The sequence below is a fragment of the Macaca nemestrina genome, chromosome 3 (assembly GCF_043159975.1).
Source record: "Macaca nemestrina isolate mMacNem1 chromosome 3, mMacNem.hap1, whole genome shotgun sequence".
Lineage (NCBI taxonomy): Eukaryota > Metazoa > Chordata > Mammalia > Primates > Cercopithecidae > Macaca > Macaca nemestrina.
Genome location: NC_092127.1, coordinates 151180369 through 151203688, shown reverse-complemented (window position 1 = coordinate 151203688; position 23320 = coordinate 151180369). Strand labels below are relative to the sequence as shown.

General features: G+C 32.8%; 1 protein-coding gene across 2 annotated transcripts in view; it reads right to left on the bottom strand.

Moving 5' to 3' along the window:
* LOC105487684 (gamma-aminobutyric acid type A receptor subunit gamma1) overlaps positions 1-23320 on the bottom strand; it is an 86407-nt gene that overhangs the window by 11709 nt on the left and 51378 nt on the right. For both annotated transcript variants that reach the window (XM_071093652.1, XM_011751222.3), the window contains exons 4-8: positions 13831-14051; positions 12916-12998; positions 6145-6282; positions 5876-6028; positions 1284-1498 (exon numbers count right to left, since the gene is read on the bottom strand). In XM_071093652.1, coding sequence (XP_070949753.1) covers positions 1284-1498; positions 5876-6028; positions 6145-6282; positions 12916-12998; positions 13831-14051 — 810 coding nt within the window. The remainder of the gene's footprint in view (positions 1-1283; positions 1499-5875; positions 6029-6144; positions 6283-12915; positions 12999-13830; positions 14052-23320) is intronic.

The following is a 23320-nucleotide window of genomic DNA, read 5'->3' as shown; positions in this document are numbered from 1 at the left end:
CTGAAAATTTAACAATAGATATTACAGTTGACTTCTGATTTGTCCATTCGGGAGACAAAACATCCTATGAACAAAAATGACGTGAAGTTGATGGAATCATGGGCTAATTCTACAATGCAAATTATCAAATTTGTACTGCTAGCAATGTGCTCTGCTTTCTTGGAATATTGTGGGTTTCTGAAAGAAAAATACACCAGGTTTATCTCTTGGAATATAACATGAAAAGTAAAACATAACTTAAAAGTATAGCAGAGTTTTATAAAGAAACCAATGAAAAAAGATTAGGGAAAAATGCATTGACTCCTAGAACTTTAAAAGCTAGATAATAGGGAAAATTCATTATATATATTAAGGGAGGCTTACAAGCTTGCCACTAATGCCTGGCTGTTTGATCCATTTCTCACTTATTTGAATATTTTGAAACAAATCTTTGAAAGAATTTACTGAAATTAAATGTTTTCTTGTTAATTTTAGAAAAATAAATGTCTACTTTTCTAAGCCCTATGAGAACAGGATATATAAAAGAAGGGTCACAAGCTTGAGCTCTGGTCTGTGTCTTGGATCTTTCGCTTACTAAGGCTGTTCTTGTGCAAATCATTGAACCTCTACTTAGAGGGTTGCTCTAAGCATACATGAAGTCATGCATGTAAAATGCTCTGCAGAGTGTCAGGAACATTCAACATGTGTTAGATATTACTTTCATGTTGCTATAATTGATAATATAAAGCATAATCATAGTCAATAATCCCATACATTAGTATATTAGAATCAGTAGAATCCATTATAACAAATTAAACTTGATGTAATATAAGTTAAGATAATCATTGGATTGAGATGGGAGATTAAAATAGTACAAATATACAAAAACAAAAAAAGAACGTTGTGATCATGACTTTTAAAAACAGCTGGATACTACCATTAAAGAGGAATCTTCATCACTAAAAGTAAGGTAAGTTTGTTAGAAATGCAAATCCTAACACAAAAATCGAATCAAAGGTAAATCACAAATAATGTTTGAGGTACAAAGAATCTACCACTGTGGGAAAATTTAGGCCATAATGAGCCACTCTGTACACAGGGGATCCAATGGGAGATATTTAAAAAACAGAAATACACTTTTTTTGGTGAGCGATGTTAGGTACTCCAGTTTCATCTTAACTTTATTTGTCTTTGGTTATGGGTCTCAAGTGTCCCTATTTCTGTAAACAAACACATAAATATTCAAAAGAGTATCTCTAAGTAAGTCAAGGTTTATAAAATAGAAATTTTTCTTTTGAACATACCGAGGCTTTATTTTTTAGCTTTCTGTCTTTAGTAGCAGTCTTTCCTTTTTTGTTGCTGGTAAAATAATGCAAGGTTCCATATTCCATCAAGGCTGCAAAAACAAAAATGAAACAAACAGAAACAAAGAGATCCATCGCAGTCACATAAGAAACCTTAGGTAAAGACTTCCTGGCAATTGTACTCAGGGTTGTCATAGTCAGAACTGTAGTGATACCTATGGAGAGAGGAAACAAAATAGGAAATGAAAAATAATAGACCACATTTATTATTCCATCTGATTTGGCAATTTTGTGAGTGAAATTAAACAATGGAAAAAAATATGATTACTAGTAATTTACAGAAATAATTATTGGTAGCCATAGCTACATTGTGTCCAATGTGCTCTTTGTTTCTGTGAGTTCTAATCATTTAAATTACTGCGGAGAACAAGTTGACTCCCAATATCCTTTCTTCCCTTCCTTCATTGTAATAGAATATCAAATATTTAGCTGGCATGTGGTTGCCCAAAACAACTTTATTTGCCATCTCTCTGCAGCTGAGTGTGGCCACGGGCTGAGATCTAGTCAAAGGGAACCAAGTCAAGAATGTAAGCAACACACAATATCCTAAACACAGCATTAAAGAAACAAGGAATGTCTTTCTTTCCTTCTCATTGCCTTCTGCTGGAATACAATCGCCAGACCAACCGCACTATCTGAAAACATTAGATAATATTGGGAATTAAAATGACTCACAATACAGGAGAAAGCTAGAAGGAGCCTGAATTTCTCATACTGTAATGCATTGTATCACCTTGAAATACCTACCCTTAGACTTCACATAAGCAACAGATATTCTTCTATCTAATTGAAGTGACAGTGACTTGGCATTTCCCACCATACATATGCAGTCAAAATTAATCCAAACTAACATAGCTTTTTGTTATATAATAACTTGAGTTAAACCTACTTTTTAATCTCAATGTTTAAGTGAGGAATACTGGCACAGTTATATCAAGGGAATACTGCTTTGAAAGCACAGAGTAAATCCTTTTATTTTTGAGAAGTCAGCATGTATAATTGGGATTTCCCCCAGGACCCCAACCCTGCATGTGTATCCTTGAAGGGATCTGTTTCTCATCAGTCTTCGTGTGGTTCTTACCACTATTAATCTTAGGTCTCCTAAATTACAGATGCACATGCTATATTTCTTTTAGCCTAAACTTCCATAATCCTCATTCTTTTTCGCAGCAAATATGGTCCCATGAGCAGAATTGTTTACTCTCTTAAAAGTACTAAATATAATGCTAAATGCTTCTTAATTTGACCAATATTTATAGAGTGGCAACGTCTATGATGAAAAGTAAATCAAAAACAGCTGCAGCAACAGTCTCTTTGGTATAGTGAAGGCAATAACCACCTCTTCCCCTCATGTCTCCACTGAAACATACCCTAACAATTCTACTCACAACCCTGTCGTTTCACTTTTATAATTTCTTAGGATTGGAGAAAATATTAAAGTCGATACAGTTGTGATGAATTTGGAATTATGAGACAAATTTAGGTTTAATCTCTGACTCTTCTACCTATTAGCTCTCTGATCTTAACAGTTTTTCAACTCCTTTGTGCCTCTCATTAAAAAAACAAACAAACACACACAGTAATATCTTGCTTTGTACTTGTAGTAAATATACACAAAAGATACTTAATTTAATTATTTGTCTATTTTTTAAATTTCCAAAAATACAAAGCCATTATCAGTTATATTATTTTTATTAATTTTTAATTTACTTCCTTTTTTGTTAGAAAATATACTCTGAAAATTTTAGTGTTTTGAATTTTAGTAATATCTTGTTTAATGATCCATATGCACTTGAAAATATTGTGTGCTCTGAAGTTAGGTGTAGTAACCTATAAATATCAATCAGGTAATATATTTATGATAATTTCAAAGTTTCTATATCCTAATTAACTTTTTCTTGTAATTCTGACAATGAATGAGAAAACACTAATGATTGCAGATTTGCTAATTTTTCCCACTATTCCTTACAGCTTTTACTTCAATTATTTTGAAACTAAATATATATTTTAAAGGCTTTGTTATGGAAAAAGCTTAAAAAATAACATATACAATTCTTCCTTTCCCTCATCTCCCACACAAGCTTATTAAATCACATTGTTACCATCGTCAGCCCAAATAGGTTTCCAAAGTGTTTCTTGCCTCCACAATTATGTCTTCTATCTAAAAAGTCTTAAATCCTAAGCGTGGTTTCATGTTATTATCCATGACTGCAATAAATTTTACTTTATTAAGTTTCTGTTACATTCTTTTTTAATAAGGCAAACAAAACTAACCAGAACTTTGCTTTCAGACATTTATTTAATTTAGTAATTATTATCACTGCCATTACCTTGAGAAGAACATGGTGGATTTTCTATGAAAATATTTCTGAGTCCATTAGAATAAAAAACATTTAGGATATTAGCAGGATATTGAGAAAACATTTTGGATATCATTGTTATTTTCTCCATGGCTTCCCCTACTCAAGTTACTACAATAATCTCCCATTACATTTGAAATAAAATTTAAAGTCCTTAAAATGGCCGACAAAAATTTACATGATCAAACTATTGGCCACTTCTCCAAATTCATTTTCTGTGACTATTCATTCAGCTCCAACCATATTTGTCATCTTTCTGAACCCCAAAGCATGGCATAGCAGGAAGATCTGGCTTCAAAACCATACAGTTCCCACTGCCTGGAATATCTTTCTGCCCAATATCCACCAGGCGAGCACCACACTTCTTTGGGTCACTGCTCAAATGCCACATCATCGGAGGTATCTTGCAAGACTCCACGATGTAACATAGCAAATATCACATCACTCGCACCCTGTCATTTTCTAAACATTGATTTTGCTATCTCTTCACAGCCTTCATGACTCACTAAAATTTTATTGTATGACTTTTATATTTGAACATTACCTGTTTTCTCTACTAAAATGTAAACACCATAAACATGAACTTTTTAAAGTTTTTTCACTGTTAACACTGCAGCACCAAAAACATTGCTTGTTTTACAGAAAGCATTTGATATATTTTAGTAAAATGCAAGGTTGAGTTCATTGAGTTCAGGAAATTGTCCTTCAGTGATATGTGTGTGTATTTATATTTAAAGCAATTGTAATTCTCTATCGTAGGGTCCACAATTACAAAAGGTATTTGTTAAGTTGCATCTGGCTGTGGTTATCTTTACAATTGATGTGCTAATATTGAATAAAAATAAATTTATGCAAAAATGACTTCACAGTTGGCTCTTCTCTTCATGACACTCTAGCTTATAGTTTTATACAAACCCAGTGGTATAAATAATCCATTCAAATTCTCTTTGAGAAACTTCCAAACTGTTATGCATAGTGATTATACTAATTTACATTCCCAGAAAAATATGGAAATAGAAACAAAAATACTCTGTTTAAGTTATACTTATAGTAGCATACAAAGAACCTAAAATAATTTATATGACTTAGAATATAAAATAATTGTAAACAATGAAAGGAAACAAAATTAAGGTATGAATGGATTTTGTCCACTAGCTATTTCAATACCCCTGTTTAGATGCCCAAGAGAACTTCATTTTCAAGTATAGACCCATGTGCCTCAACCATTGTTGTTGCCACTTTTATGTGACCTGCATTTTACTGTATTTATTAGATGGAATCATTTATGAGCTATCATAGAAACCACATAAAATCTTCTTTGTGGTTAAAAACAGAAACCGTCTCACCTTTCTTTACATATTTTTAAGACACAATTATGAGCAGTGCGATTCATGTGTCTTTCACTGGTTTGGCGGGTGAGTCAATTGATTAATAAGTTTTCTTCATGCATCAATACCTGATTGCAGGTTATCATTTTCTTTTAAATAACTGTATCATAATTAGTCACTTATTTTGTTATATGATTTGATTATTACAATAGATTGCTACAGAAAAAGAGTGAAAGTCTATTTTGTCAAGTATTAATCACAATTACCCTGTTAATCAATGTTATTGTACAGGCAACTCTCAAGCATTCACAGAATAAGTACACACTTTATACACGACAGAAGCCATAGAAGCCAGGGAGCTTCTTGTTCCTTTCAGCTGCTTGCCCTTTGGAACAACTGACTTCATTAGCAATGTTATAAAACAGGTTATTTTAAAGCCATCCACATACCCCAGCAAATAAAACAATGGTTATTAGTGACTCAGCTATAACATGAAATAAAATCTTGATGAAAAGTGATAGAAAAACTCAACCAAAATAAGATTTAGGAATTATGTATGATTTTAATGTATTAATTCTTGCTATGTATCTATGCTTCCTTTGGTCTTCATTAGCAGAAAAAAGAAGGAATTTTCTGAAATTTCAAGTTCTTTACAATTCCATTTTCTACTTTTCTTTTTTTTACATATCTCTTTCAACATGGTTTTGTCCTTTAGTTTCTGTCAATTTTTTTCCTGACTGTATTCTAGAAGAATATATTTAATAAATATGACTATAAATTTTTATTACATCAAAATGATTTTTTAAAGTTCTATGATATTATAGCATAATATTATGTGTCATACCCAGTGATGTTCTTGCAGGCACTGCATCTTTATTGATCCAAAAAGACACCCAAGAAAGAACAACTGTCAGAATGCATGGAATGTAGGTCTGAATAGTGAAATATCCCATTCTTCTGCTCAGGTCAAAAAAAATTGTCATAATAACATAATCCCCTGGAAGAAAAAAAATGTTTTATTTTGGCCATATAATATAAATCCCAATCCATATATTTAAAATAAAAAATGTCATTTAATAGTAGCATCATTCACTATTTGAGTATTCTCTTTACCAGAGATTGTGTGAGAGATTTCAGTTGAATTTCTCAACCCTACAAATGCAAACTGATATAATCTCCAATATTTAGGGTCAGCCACTTCTACGGAGGGCTTTCTCCACTTATACTCAATTTCATTTTTAGGGTATCCATCTATAGAAAAAAAAATACATAGATTAGCAAGATCCAAATTTGATACCATTACAATACCAACATTATCCAAAGGTAAATTCTTGGAACTTTTTCCTCCTTTTTTTATTATAAGATATGCCAAACATAGAACATTTGAATACAATAAATATTAATAAGCAGAGTTTTATGACTAATCATACATGGATCAAATAATGATAACCCATGTAATCTACTTAAATTAAGAAATAGAAACTTGCTAACATATAGAAAACTCCATATGTCCACCCCAAAATAGTACTCCCTCTACAATCTAGAGGTAATAACTATCCTGATTTCTGCAATGATTGTTTCTTTTTAATGTAGATTTTTCTTATGCATCTCTGAAAAGTATAGGATAGTTTGGGTTACTTTGAATTTTATTTGATCATTGCCATACCTAAGGCATTCTTTTGCATATTATTTTTTCTTCTTTTTCCTCATGCTACCTTGTCTAAGAATGTCTTTTTTAATATATCGTGATAGTCATCAATGTTGTATGTAGCTAAATTTCTTCCATTGTAAAAACACACCAAAATTTATCCATTTTACTGTTTTAGACATTTGTGATATTTTCTGTTGGCTATAACCAACATTGCTACTAGTAATATTATTATACATGCCTCCCCAAACGCGTATATGCAAGGGTTACTCTAGGATATACATCTAGGTATGGAGTAGTTAGGTCATGGATTACACATAATATCAACTTTATGAGGTAGTGCCAATCTTTTGTCCGTGGAGAGTATACTAACATATTCTCTCTCTCTCTCTCTCTTTTTTTTTTTTTTTTTTTTTTTTTTTTTTTTTCAGACGGTGTCTCACTCTATTGTCCAGGCAGGAGTGCAGTGCGTGATCTTGGCTCACTGCCAATGTCTGCCGCCCAGGTTCAAGCAATTCTCATGCCTCAGCCTCCCGAGTAGCTGAGACTACAGGTGCTCACCAACACGCATGGCTACCTTTTTTTTTTCTTTTTTTTTTTTTTTTTTTTTTTGTATTTTTAGTAGAGACAGGGCTTTACCATGTTGGCCAGGCTATTCTCAAACCCCTGACCTCAGGTGATCCGCTCCCGTCGGTCTCCCAGAGTGCTGAGATTATAGGCGTGAGCCAACATGCCTGGCCACTAACATATTCTCTTATCAGCCAGAGTGTGAAAGTTCACATGAATGCATATTCTCATTAATTTTGATATATGCAGTCTTCTTCAATTTTACTCGTCCATGAAGTGTATTTTATTTCACATTCTCCCGATTAATAATAAAACCTAGCATTTAAAAAGTGTGCTTATCAGGAGGCTGAGTCAGGAGAATGGCGTGAACCCGAGAGGCGGAGCTTGCAGTGAGTGGAGCTCCCTCCGCTGCACTCCAGCCTGGGCGACAGAGCGAGACTACGTCTCAAAAAAAAAAAAAAAAAAAAGTATGCGTATTAGACTCTTGGATGCTTCTTTGAGGAACTGCTTATTCAATTGCCCAGTATTTATTTTTTTACTTTCTCTTAATTTTCCTCTATTTTTATATTAATGATTTATGTATTCTAGATACCAGTCCTTTGTTAGTTATTTGTGTTGAAAATGTTTTTGTCTACTTTGCAGTTGTCTAGAACGGAAGTATATCCTTTCATCTTTCTAAAAAATATTTTTGTTTCTGCCTTGTGTCAGGAATATATTTGAGGACTTTTTGAAGCAACCAAGTGAAAGAAATTTGGGCTAAAAATCTATTTGAGGGTAGACATGTAATCAGATTCTCTCAAGAAGAATCATTTCACCCTGTATGCTGATTTCAGAGGGAGGCAACCTCCCTTTTAGCTTTTGGTGGTTTTTTTTTTTTTTTTTTTTTTTTGTGTGTGTGTGTGTGTGTGTGTGTGTGTGTGTGTGTGTGTGTAGCAGGTAATTCTTCATGTGCTCTCAACTGGTCAGGCTTTTGTATCCCAACTTTATGTGGAGATTATGTTATGCCATCTTACAATCCCATCAAAGCAGAACTTGAAGGAAATCAACCACGTTTTGTCAATGTCCTCAGGTCAAAATCGGCTGCAAATTTACCTTTCCGTTATATAGTTTTCATGTAGATGTTTGTAGCTAAAAAGTTCTTTCTATGTGTGGTCACATGCGTGTTTTAGAATATTTTAATGGTATAAAATTTTTGCTTTCAACAGATAGATTGGTAGCACATTACAGAAAGAGAATTCACTAACTTGAAATTTCAAAAATAGTATATCCAATATTTCCCAAAGAACATGTATTTTGCACCAGGATTTCTATTAGTCATGCAATGAAACAGTTATCATCTCTGCTGATCTATTTAAATCTTTCCTTTTCTCCATCTTCTTTCACTTGCTCTCTACAGTTGAAGCCATTTTGATTTCCATAGTTTCTATCTTTACTTTTAAAAAGTTTTAGAGTCAATAGAGTATAGGCATAGTATATAGTAGTGTGGGCACAAATAAACATGTTGGCTAAATTGTCACTCTGAATCTCATGATATTAATTTTTAAAATTGGGACTATAATGAAATCTCCCACACATATTTGTTGTGAAATATTAGATACAGAGAGCTTAATTCTCTACTGGACCCATGTAGAGTGCCTGAAAAAAAATAGCTACGATTATTATATGTTTGTTATTGACACCCAATTAAACTCACAAAGATAAATGATTAATTACCATTAACAACAATCAAAACCGGAGAGCTGTCACACCAAAATTTAAGAATGGCTTCTAGAATGAAGTACAACAACGGCTATATCAATTATTTACAATGAACTTTTCCTTGAGTTCCTTGAATTCTATCAATCAAGTATTTGTTGCTATTTGGCTGTTTAATTCATTACAAAGTTACTATTTAAAAATCAAAGCAGTGAGATAGATCATTAATATAAAAGAATGCTTTAATGAGAATATATCATTAAGAAAATTCAAGAACATCGTTAATAAAAGGCAAAAAATATGTGGAAATTTAGTAAGTGAAGTGGTAGAATTATACTTATGAATGAATTGTCATATTACACTCTACCACATTCTAGAATGCCATCTGTTAAAACAACAACTTTCAAAAGAAAAAGTATAGCATTAGACAATTTGTGGGTAAAGGCAACCACGTTTTTATAAGCCATTGTATTTTTTAAGAAAATTGTGTGTATCTAGAAAAACACTGTTATAAAAATACCTGTGATGATACATATGTTAATAAACGTAAAATAAAATTAGTATAGCTATGGAAAGGTTATAATAATTTCCTTTAAAGAAAATGCCAGGTTTTTCCTAGAAGAAATGGATAATTTCCTGGACACTTACACTCTCCCAAGACTAAACCAGGAAGAAGTTGAATGCCTGAATAGACCAATAGCGGGCTCTGAAGTTGAGGCAATAATTAATAGCCTACCAACCAAAAAAAAAAAAAAAAAAATCCAGGACCAGACGGATTCACAGCTGAATTCTACCAGAGGTACAAGGAGGAGTTCGTACCATTCCTTCTGAAACTATTCCAATCAATAGAAAAAGAGGAAATCCTCCCTAATTCATTTTATGAGGCCAACATCATCCTGATACCAAAGCCTGGCAGAGACACAACAAAAAAAGAGAATTTTAGACCAATATCACTGATGAACATTGATACAAAAACCCTTAATAAAATACTGGCAGACCGAATCCAGCAGCACATCAAAAACTTATCCACCATGATCAAGTGGGCTTCATCCCTGGGATGCAAGGCTGGTTCAACATATGCAAATCAGTAAACATAATCCAGCACATAAACAGAACCAAAGACAAAAACCACATGATTATCTCAATAGATGCAGAAAAGGCCTTTGACAAAATTCAACAGCCCTTCATGCTAAAAACGCTCAATAAAATCGGTATTGATGGAACGTATCTCAAAATAATAAGAGCTATTTATGACAAACCCACAGCCAATATCATACTGAATGGGCAAAAACTGGAAGCATTCCCTTTGAAAACTGGCACAAGACAGGGATTCCCTCTCTCACCACACCTACTCAACATAATGTTGGAAGTTCTGGCTGGGGCAATCAGGCAAGAGAAAGAAATTAAGGGTATTCAGTTAGGAAAAGAAGAAGTCAAATTGTCCCTCTTTGCAGATGACATGATTGTATACTTAGAAAACCCCATTGTGTCAGCCCCAAATCTCCTTAAGCTGATAAGCAACTTCAGCAAAGTCTCAGGATACAAAATTAATGTGCAAAAATCACAAGCATTCTTATACACTAGTAACAGAAAAACAGAGAGCCAAATCAGGAATGAACTTCCATTCACAATTGCTTCAGAGAATAAAATACGTAGGAATCCAACTTACAAGGGATGTAAAGGACCTCTTCAAGGAGAACTACAAACCACTGCTCAGTGAAATAAAAGAGGATACAAACAAATGGAAGAACATATCATGCTCATGGATAGGAAGAATCAATATCATGCAAATGGCCATACTGCCCAAGGTAATTTATAGATTCAATGCCATGCCCATCAGGCTACCAATGACTTTCTTCACAGAATTGGAAAAACTGCTTTAAAGTTCATACAGAACCAATAAAGAGCCCACATTGCCAAGACAATCCTAAGTCAAAAGAACAAGGCTGGAGGCATCACGCTACCTGACATCAAACTATACTACAAGGCTACAGTAGCCAAAACAGCATGGTACTGGTACCAAAACAGAGATATAGACCAATGGAACAGAACAGAGTCCTCAGAAATAATACCACACATCTACAGTCATCTGATCTTTGATAAACCTGAGAAAAACAAGAAATGGGGAAAGGATTCCCTATTTAATAAATGGTGCTGGGAAAATTGGCTAGCCATGAGTAGAAAGCTGAAACTGGATCCTTTCCTTACTCCTTGTACGAAAATTAATTCAAGATGAATTAGAGACTTAAATGTCAGACCTAATACCATAAAAACCCTAGAAGAAAATCTAGGTAATACCATTCAGGACATAAGACTTCATGTCTAAAACACCAAAAGCAATGGCAACAAAAGCCAAAATTGACAAATGGGATCTAATTAAACTAAAGAGCTTCTGCACAGCAAAAGAAACTACCATCAGAGTAAACAGGCAACCTACAGAATGGGAGAAAATTTTTGCAATCTACTCATCTGACAAAGGGCTAATATCCAGAACCTACAAAGAACTCAAACAAATTTACAAAAAAAACAAACAACCCCATCAAAAAGTGGGCAAAGGATATGAACAGATATTTCTCAAAAGAACACATGCATACAGCCAACAGACACGTGAAAATATGCTAGTCATCACTGGCCATCAGAGAAATGCAAATCAAAACCACAATGAGATACCATCTCACACCAGTTAGAATGGCAATCATTGAAAAGTCAGGAAACAACAGGTGCTGGAGAGGATGTGGAGAAATAGGAATACTTTTACACTGTTGGTGGGATTGTAAACTAGTTCAACCATTGTGGAAAATAGTATGGCGATTCCTCAAGGATCTAGAACTAGAAATACCATATGACCCAGGCATGCCATTACTGGGTATATACCCAAAGGATTATAAATCCTGCTGCTATAAAGACACATGAACACATATGTTTATTGCCACACTTTCACAATAGCAAAGACTTGGAATCAACCCAAATGTCCATCACTGGCAGACTGGATTAAGAAAATGTGGCACATATACACCATGGAATACTATGCAGCCATAAAAACGGATGAGTTTGTGTCCTTTGTAGGGACATGGATGCAGCTGGAAACCATCATTCTCAGCAAACTATCGCAAGAACAGAAAACCAAACACCACATGTTCTCACTCATAGGTGGGAATTGAACAATGAGATTACTTGGACTCGTGAAGGGGAACATCATACACGGGGGTCTATTATGGGGAGGGCGGAGAGGAGAGGGATGGCATTGGGAGTTATACCTGATGTAAATGACAAATTGATGGGTGCTGACGAATTGATGGGTGCAGCACACCAACATGGCACAAGTATACATATGTAACAAACCTGCATGTTGTGCACATGTACCCTAGAACTTAAAGTATAATAATAAAAAAAAAAAAGAAAGAAAATGCCAGGTTTTTATACTCTAATTATTCACCTCTAACCACTTCTCTACGAATCAATCTTTTTTAATTAAGTCAACTTATTTCTACCTTTTTTTTTCTGAATTCTTAAAGTAGTCTCAAATATTTGCTATTCATTTAGTAAATACTATTTGCCCAATGAATTTTTGAAACACATTTCAAAATCTAATATATTAAAGTTAAATCTTGCCTCCAGGAAGATGAATATAATTTGAATCACCTTTTTTTTTTTTTGGTGGCTATGTAAAAACATTTGAATAAAAACCTATTTTCAATACTCCTTTATTTAATAAAAATAAGCAAATAGCATTGGAATAAAACTAAATGTTATAAAGAATGTTTTAATGAAACATATGCATTCACTACACATTTATTGTAATCTTTTAGTTTAAAAACAAGAAGCAAATATATTATTTGTAATTATTTTATCTAAAAGAATTGAACATAATGTACACTTTTGAAAATCATATTTTATTTTCTTTCATTTCATTTTTAAATAAACAGCTTCTAAGGTTAAAATTCTATGAAATTATCAAGTGTTTTGTTACTTACAGCTTGAAAATTCCAGTGGACAGGAATGTTCATCCATAGGAAAGTTATGAAGCTGAAGATAACATTCTGCATTAATTGTCAATCTATTTAGATGGAAAAAAAAGTATTAAATAAAGATAAATAATTTGAAGCATTAAAAATTCCCTGTCTAATTTTAAAACAAGAATGTGTCTTATGATAATAGTTTGTGATGTATTAGAATATATTAATAATTCTAAAGTCTCAAAGTCTTAAATAGCGATATTACGTTTATATATGAGTATGAGAATTCTAACAATTTCCTCTTCATTCAACTAAGTTACCTCTGTATACATTTCAATATGATCTCTGCGTTTACACGTAATAATTCATACTTCAATATATCAACTAACACACATGTGCAAACACAGCAGATTAGCAGATTATAAATGGTTAAGTATGATAATTTTTATCTTAATTTATTATGAATATATTTCCATGAAGAATGGTTCTTAATAAGCAGATATGTTCAAGGCAATGAGCTAAATAAACTTGAACCTTATACATCAACCTTCATTTAATCCTTTCTTAGGGATGTTTTACTATATCGTTGAAAATTAGAGTATTATAAAATTTTATAGCAGAGTGGGTTTTAGAGGAAATCTTACTCAATTATTTACATGGCAGGTTAAGAAAACAATAATATTTATGCTGCAACCTCTTCTGCTTCAAAGGAAGAAAATCAAAGAATTTTTTCTATTTGCTTTTAGTCCTTTTCACATAATAATAACTGAGCTTAAAAAAGTATTGCCAAAATATTTCACATTATATTTCAGCATGTGAAAGGAGCTCCATACTTTTGACTTTGCAACTTTGAGAAATAAAAAATTTAGAGTTGATTAAATATTAGTATGGAAAACAAATGAGAGCAACTACAGATTTTTAAACAAATATTACCTTAAAGTATATAGAACTCGACCATCATTCCAAATTCGAAGCAGACGATTAGGAGTTGTTATCCAGTGAGCATCAGATTTTCTTGAGTTTCTGAAGAAAGTGTCAGGAATCCAAATTTTTCCAACCATATTACTGTTAAGCATAAGCACTTTCATGGTACTATTGAATTTTAAACGACTGTCAAACCAGGTTTGGGCAAAAATTATATCTATTGTGTATTCCTAAAATGGAAGAAGAGTAACAACATATTAATAAAGCTACTATTTTAGTTGTTTTTCTCAGAAGTTTGAATTTTTATATTGTAAAGTTTCTGCAAGTAACAGTTAAACTCAGTCTTTTTGGAGGAAAAAAAAAAATCCCATTATTTTAAACTTTTTTTTTTTTTTTTCGAGACGGAGTCTGGCTCTGTCGCCCAGGCTGGAGTGCAGTAGCATGATCACGGCTCACTGCAGGCTCCGCCTCCCGGGTTCACGCCATTCTCCTGCCTCAGTCTACGGAGTAGCTGGGACAACAGGCGCCCTCCACCACGCCCAGCTAATTTTTGTATTTTTAGTAGAGACGGGGTTTCACCGTGTTAGCCAGGATGGTCTTGATCTCCTGACATCGTGATCCTCCCGCCTCCCAAAGTGCTGGGATTACAGGCGTGAGCCACCGCACATGGGCTAAACTTTCTTTTTGTTTGCATGAATCGTGTAAAATAAAATCCAAGATTTCCAGTAGTTATTGTTGCCCAGTGTTACTTTATTCTTTTTAATTTTTTTGTGTGAATTTTACTCAAGATTTTGTAGTATGTAGGATGTACTTATTAAACTTAAAATCAAATTATCTTAATGTTAATAATTATATTAATTTATACAGAGCTTAAATCACGAAAATCATAAACAAAAGAAAATCTAGATGCAAAACCCAACCAAATTATTTAAGAGGCTTTACATTGTTTTTTGTCTAAAAAGTTAATTCCAATTATTTATATTTACTAGTTTTAAATGTTTTAAAGCAACCACAAACTAATTTACTGAGCTATTATAAGATGCCAAACATATTTAAGAGCTTTGCATGTGTCATGTCACTAAATCCTTATTGCAACTATGTGAAATATAACCATTATCTTTCAGTAACATGTATTAATAGAAATATAAAATAATAATTCTCACATCACATAACTAATAAGCAGTTGATATGGAAACTGAGCCACTGCAGGCTACATCCCAAGTCCACACCCATAACAAATGCATATAATGGTGGTTATAGTGATGTCTGATGCGTTCCAAGGTTGGAGCAAAACCTTTGTCCATAGTAACTGTAATTAGGAAATTTCATTTTTAACAGAGAACCTTCAAGAGTAGATAATCGGATGTTATCTACCTTCGTATACTGACAAAAAGTCTGCCATATTATAGGCATTTAAAATAAATAAAATGAACAAGAATGCAGCAGTAATCAATGCCATGGAGGAAAGGAAGTAAATATACATATATATAAGATATATATATACATATATAAAATATATATACATATATAATATATATACACAATATATATGAACTATATGTGTGTGTGTATGTGTGTGTGTATATATGTGCGTGTATGTATGTTTGCATGTATATGGATATACTTTTGATATTTAAAAGAATAAGTAAATTGAAAAATATGAGGTATTATATAAGTTACTTCTGGTGAGAGAGATTGATTATTTGCACTTGATGTCATATTAGCAACTGGCCAATTTTCCTGAAGGAAAATATTTAATATAAGAAATAGAAGTATAATTGAGGATATGGTGAATAAATGAAAAATGGAAACAAATTATGAGAGATTAATAAGTAAATAAAGTAGATTCAACTTATTTATAGGGAAGTTGGATCAATTCCTAGGTTCCAGGCAGACTACTTAAAATTACAATTTGCTTAACTGGAATATAAAAATAAATTGAGAGGGTACCTCATTTTATCTATGTTGGATGAACAATGTTACAATTCTGGAAAAGCCTATATATAATAATTATTTAAAATACAATAGGGACCAGAAACTATGTAATTGAGTATGAAATGTATGTTTTATAAAGTGCTTAAAGTATATACACTTATAATTCTGAATAATTTATTTATATAATGAAGTAATGTGTGATCATTCAATAATCTACCTATTTATTTAACATCTATATTATGTCAGTTGTTGTTTTTAATGGATTTAAAATACGAAGTTTCGTGCACAAAAATGCTTGCATCATCACCCTCTCTACATAATTTTGATTGCCGTGCTAGAGTAACTTAGGGAGATAAATAAAATTTTATTTTTTTTCAACTTAATATGGGATGGCACGGATCAAACTGTGCTGTGGAATATAGACTGAAAGTACTTTTGCAACCATTAAGCCTTATAAATCTGATAGCCACAACCTTGCTTATATACTGTGTTTGTAGGTCAGGCTGAGTCATAAGGCAAACCACATCCCATAATACATAATAATTCATATTTATGCTATAGATGTTTAATCATCTTATTGAGTAATATTAATGGGGTAATGCGTAAATTGCGCAAGCATTTAGGAAGTCCTAGAGAACCTTATACACATTATCACTGGTGTATCCTTTATTCTTTAAACCTTGTGAAAAATTATTGAACACCTTCACTGAAGTTATCATTGATCCGCACTCTACCTGCCTGTATCTCAGGTCAGATGTCTTGTCTTTGGAATCAGTTATAATTTATCCAAGCAGCCTCTTCACCTGCCACAAATGACTAACTATTCAGTCTAACCATGTAACCTACGCTAATGACATGGTGTCTAATTTTAATGGCAAATACAAATAGACAGAAGTCTCATAATCCTTCTATGGTGAACTAAATGCCCTGGAAAGAGCATTTAGTCAACTTTATTCACCAGAATTATGTTGTACTTTTATGTGGGATCAAACAGCAGAAACTACTCAAGATACTAATAAGGATTGCGGCTAGGCAAATATTCAACACTAGTTGGTAGAGGGAATGTAATGCTACCTGGCAGTTGTACTTAGCTGCAGTATTCCTACTTCACAGGACCTTAAAGGTGGCACTTGAGAACCAATTTGTCTAAGGCTGGGATTTCCAAAGCAGCTGTCAATACTGCTTAGCAGCTGCAGGACCTTTTTAAAATCCCTGATTCTGGAAGTGTTAATCACTGTTGGAAGGCTTATGATTTCCAAACGATCAGAAATGGAAAAAGTTTTCTACTCACAGTTGTTCCCTCAATCCAATATCAAGAAGAGAAAGACTCAGAGAATATGTCTTGATAATCCATCCATCCAAAGCCCTTTGCAGAAGCTAATACTTATAAGTCCTTTTAAATTGCTAATTGTTAATAAATGCCTCACTGAAATAAGAAGACCATTAAAATCTATGCCATGTTACACATAATAAAAAAATCCAGTTTTGTTTGCCCATTTGTATTAGTATAATTTCCAGAAAACGACCAAACTACTCTCGTACTTCATGTTCCTGTTCACAGGTTATAATATCTACACAAGAAATAAGCAAAAGCAAAACATAAAATGGAACTTCTATTTACTCAGAACAACAAATACAACAGCTTCTAAGATAAACATTTTGAGATAAGAAACAGTGCATTTAAAATTTGACATCCAATGCATTTTACAAAATGTACTGTATCTCCTTGCAAGTTAGCTGACAAAACAGCATTAATGAATAAATGTGAAGTGAGCCATTTTGATTCCTAACTTAATAAAATCAAATCATAATTGATAAGGGTGTAGTGCAGTCTCATTACTACATTGTCAGTTTGCAATTAAGCACTGTATCTCACATTTCAAATTACTAGTAAATTCAGTATTACTGTATTTCTAGTAATGGGAGAAACTTCACACAAAATTCAAGACCTGCCAAAGCAATTAACCTAGTTACATAATTTCATCACAAAATTTGATGGATCCTGATTTGTTCTTCCTATATTGGCATTAATCTCTTCCAAAACTGTCTAAGTCACATGGCCAAAACAGAATGGTAGACCTAATAATTTTTAGCAGTAATGGAGCTATGGACATGTGGAGAAAAAGTACAAGTACAGCTAATCCACAGGACAAAGAAATACCTTTAGTGGTAAAATTTTACAAATATCAGCTCCAGTTTGCTTAATTATTGTAAAAGCACCAGCTTCTGAATTCTAGCAGGATAAGGTAAATAAAAAATTTGGTGTTATTCTAAGTTTGAAATATAAAAAAGAAATAGGGAGCAAAGAGGTTATGCCAATTGCTTAAATCATTGAAATCATCAGCAATACATGAGGGTGATTCAAAAATCAGACACATGTTCTAGATTTACCTACTAACCCTTTGTGCTCTCTTTTTATGTCTATGAATGTAGACTTCCAAAGGCACATAATATCATGTGCATTCATCAATTAATTTTTAGCAAATATTTTTTCAATGTTCTTGTTACTTTTATAATGTACTGGATTCACAAAGATGAAAATGAAGCCTTCTTGGTATGAACATATACATAATAAAATTGGAAAGTAATAAAATGTAAAAGGGGTATAAAGAGAAATAGAAATAGTAGAGATTATTTTTAGTTAGGGGAAATTAAGAAAGACTTCATGACAGAAATTGCATTTAACCTGAAACCTGTAAGATTTGGAAATATTTTGATTTATGCATCAACTAGTAAATGGTGGAGGGAAGGGAGAGGGCAAAGAGGCAGTAAAGTGCAGGGCAGAATGGAAAATAAAGAATGCAAGTCATATATAATGAAAAAGTAGCACATTTTCTTTATGTCAGGGAATGTGCATTCCTCAAATATACAGGCTATCCTACATCTGGAAGAGCTTTTTGGCAACTATTATCTAAAATTACCAATTTCCAATGATTGACCCTGCAACCTAGAAACAGCTCTGAACACTGCACTGAGAATAATGAACTGAAAATCCTAATACTTCATGTGTTAATTTTCTGCATCGTGCTCAATCAACATTTTCTTCTGGAAATACATAACTATATTTCCAGAATATATATTATATAATATTCTGTTTACAAGTTCAAAGAGTAAAATATCAAACATTATATTCACAGATCAGTTAAACTCTATAGAATAGAAGATGAAATAATACAATCCGTAGGGTTTTATAAACCCCATGAATGAACTCCCGGTTCTTAAGAAGTTACAATAAAATAGAGAGGACAAGGTCAGCTTCCAGAACTTGGAATAGATATAGTACATGCATACCTGAATTCTGGGGTGGGAGAAAGCTATTCTTGTGAGCTTGTATTAGTAAAGGTACTCCACAAAAACACAGCCAACAGGATAAATGGGTAGACGTATAGATGCTGACTGATAGCAGGATAGATAGATGAGAGAGAGAGAAAGGGAAAAGAGAGTCGAATCATATAATATGTAGGTGCTGGAAAGTGCAAAATGTGCAGGGAAGACTAGTAGGTAGGGAGTCAGGGAAGAGTTTACGTTTCAGTCTTCAAGCCAAAGGCAGGCTGGAGCCTGAGTCTCTTCTTCCTAGAGGGACCTCAGTCAATCTTTTTAGTGTTCATCTGATTGGTTGAGGCCCAACTACATTATAGAGGGTAATCTGCTTTACTCAAAATCTACTGATTTAAATGTGAATCACATCTAAATAATACCTTCACAGCAACATCTCGACTGCAATTTAGCCAAATACAGTCATGCACTGCATGATGTTTTCATTCAATGATGGGCCACATGTACAACGTTGGTCCCATAAAATTACAATGCAGTTGAAAAAATCCTATCACCTAGTGATGTTGTGGCCATCCTAACATCCTAGAACAACAGATTGTTTACATCTTTCTGGTGATGCTGATGTAAACAAACCTATTGTGCTGCCAGTTGTTTGAAAGTATAATACATACAATTATGCACAGTACATATTTGGTAATATTATAATATTATAATATTTTGGTAATAACTAACTTACTACTGGTTTACATGTTTACCGTACAATAATTTCTATCATTATTTCAGATTATACTTTTTCTACTTTATACACACACACCCAAAACAAATATATATGTTAACTGTATTATATATACACATAACATGTATATATGTTAACTGTAAAATGACAGAGTATAGCATAATAAATACATAAACCAAAATACACACACATATTATATGTTATATATAATATTATATATAAATATATTGTAAAGTATATTATATATTTATGCATTTCATGTATTTGTATACAATTTGTATATGTACCATTATATATGCTAACTATAAAACAGCCTCAGGCAAGTCCTTCAGTAGGTCTTCCAGATGACGCATTGTTATCAGATCAGATGACAGCTTTATGCATGTTATTGTCCCTGAAGATCTTCTTGTGGGACAAGATGTGGAGGTGGAAGGCAGTAATGATAATGATTCTGACTATGTAGGCTAATGTGTAGGTTTTTTAGTTTTTAACAAAATGTTGAAAAAGCTTAAAAAAAAAGGAAAAAGGAAAAAGAAAAGCTTACAAAATAATGACACGAAAATACTTTGTACAGCTGTAAAATATTTTTAAGTTGTTATTATGAAAATGTCAAATTTATAACAAATTGATAAAAAAAATCAGTAACCAAATAATAATTTGTTATGAAGAAAGAAATTTTAAAAATTAATTTAGTGTATTCTAAGTGCACAGTGTTTAAAGGTCTATAATAGTGCACAGTAATGTCCAGGCCTTCACATTCACTCACCACTCACTCACTGACTCACCCAGAGCAACTTCCCTGACTGCAAGCCTTCAGTAATAAGTCCCTTATACAGGTATACCATTTTTATCTTTTGTACCATATTTTTACTGTATTTTTCTGTGTTTAGGTATGTTTAGATATGCAAATGCTTATTGTGTTACAATTATCTACAACATTCAGTTCAATAATATTCTTAACAGGTTTGTGTCCTAGAAACATTAAGCTATATTATACAGCCTAGGTATGTAGTAGGCTATACCATGTAGGTTTGTGTAAGTACATTCCATGATGTTTCTACAATGATGAAATTGACTAAAGATGCATTTCTTATAATGTATCTCTGTCATTAAGTGATACATAACTGTATTTGGGGACCATAGCCTGACCGAGTTGACATGTAAAATTAACCATCACAGAGTTATTAACAGTAGGAATAGACACCCATGGATTCAGAGCACTTTTCAAAAATTACCCATGTGTTTCTTTTCCAGACAAGGGACAATTTATACTGCGGCAAGAAGGAACATATTCCTCCATCTCATGTTCTCTATGAAAATCTGCGTTCTTGTCATTTTGTCCCATCTCTTGGTCTGTCAGTGAAGTTTGCTTCATATTTCTCAATTGAGTGGATGTAATATATTAAAAATCCATTACGTACAGGTTATTGTCTCTATTTCTCTGCACTTTGAACTTGACCTGAATGACCATGAAATCTGGAAAGAAGTGATCTACACTGAAAACATGAGTATTGAGTGATGTTTCAAGAAAATAAGGACAAAAAATCCATTGTGATGCTAGCTTCGCATGTGCAATGAACTTCTTAATTAAATGAGATATGTGTTTACCTGGTTTTTATTTTTTTATTTTCTGACATTTAAGTGCATCTTTACTGTTTTTTTTTTTTATTATACTTTAAGTTCTAGGCTACATGTGCACAACGTGCAGTTTTGTTATACACGTGCCATCTTGGTGTGCTGCACCCGTTAACTCCTCATTTACATTAGATATTAAACCTATTTTAAACTCCCTTTGCCTCCGCTGAGATTCAATACTGATTTGAAATGGAGCAGTTCTTAGTAAAAATACTAATATTTGACAGATTTTAGATATATTTATGATAATATAATTTTTATTTAAAATCTAGCAATCTGGCAACAGAGTAAAGTATTTCATGAAGTTAGTTTATGCTGAGTTGTCATATGCCATAACATAATTTTAAAAATAATTATCCAAAAACATGTAAATAACTGAGCCTAATATTTTTGATAAATTAGACATGTTTTCATAAACCTTTATTAAATTTAATTAAAATATATATTTGATAGCCTTTCATTTAAGCAGAGAAAGCTAATGTTTTCCAGATTCCATCAAATTGTTTTTGCCCAGTGACTATTCTATACTGCCAAGCTCTATCTTCTCATTTCTTTTCCTGCTTTTCCCTGATTGTAATTGAGATAGAAGGAAGCTTTTTCAAGATCATACAAAGTGTAAGAGATTCTGATCATGTACTCCACAATATTAACTTCTTTACCATAACTCAGGTCATCCATATGAGGCAAAAATTTTTAAACCACAGAGATGAAATTTATATGTTGACAATTAGTAGTTTTGGTCACTTATTTCATACTTACCTTTCTTTCATCTTGCTTTTTACTTTCATGGCATTTGTATCTATGTTATCACTGTGGGGTATTTGGATGAATAAATGATTGAATAAGTCTAACCCGCATGGACCACGCTTCCTAAGTATGAAACATAGTATGATAACAAATATACAAGAGATCCCCTTTATTCATGAGTATGCATTCTAAGATTCCCATTGAATACCTGAAACCCTGAATAGTTGGGAAGCTTATATACTCTATGTTTTTCCTATACATACGTACCTATGATAATGTTCAACTGATAAATTAGGCACAGTAAGAGATTGACAACAATGAATGATACAATATAATTTTAATAACAAAGTACTGTGATGAAGGTTCTATGAATGTGATCTCTACCTTCTTCTCAAAATAACTTATTGTACTGTACTCACCTATTTTTGGATCATTGTTGACCATGGATAACTGAAACCACAGAAAGCAAAACCACAGATAAGGAGGGACTGGTGTATAAACACACTCAAACTATACTTCCCCATTACAGTTTATTACCAGCTAACAGCATGGTAAGAAGTTCTCTGTGATAAATGATTGATATTCAGATGAAGGTTCTGCTTCCTAGAAAAGCTTCATCGCCAGTAGGCAAACATGCTTTCTATCCACATATGCAACATTTGTTATAGATTGGTTCAATGCTAAATAGCTAGATTAATTGCTGGATGAGCTGAGTGGGAAAAGTGTTTCTACATCTGTGACTGCCCTGTACTACAAATGTTTTATTGATGTCTGAATTAGCTTGTCTATCTGAGCAAGAGAGAACACTATATTTGGAAATGATATATTCAGAAATAGTCCACATGACTCATGTTTTAAATTATTTATATTATTACCAGTTTATAAAATGCTTACTGTTGTCCATAGCCCAGCTGCAGAAAATGAAGAACTTTCCAACATTGTATCGTGCTAGTGGGGCATTATTTGCACTTGCTTCTTCTGTTTACTTCAGGAGTTTGAATCCTATTGCGCCTATCACAAAGCCAGGTACCTCTACCAGGAAATCCAAGGCTTATCATAGAGTTTTAACAATTTCAATTATGGTAATTTGTTACAATTTTTATTATAACAAAATGTCAAAAGTCAAGACATTTACATAAGTTTTCTCTACTGCACTTTTTAATTAAACTG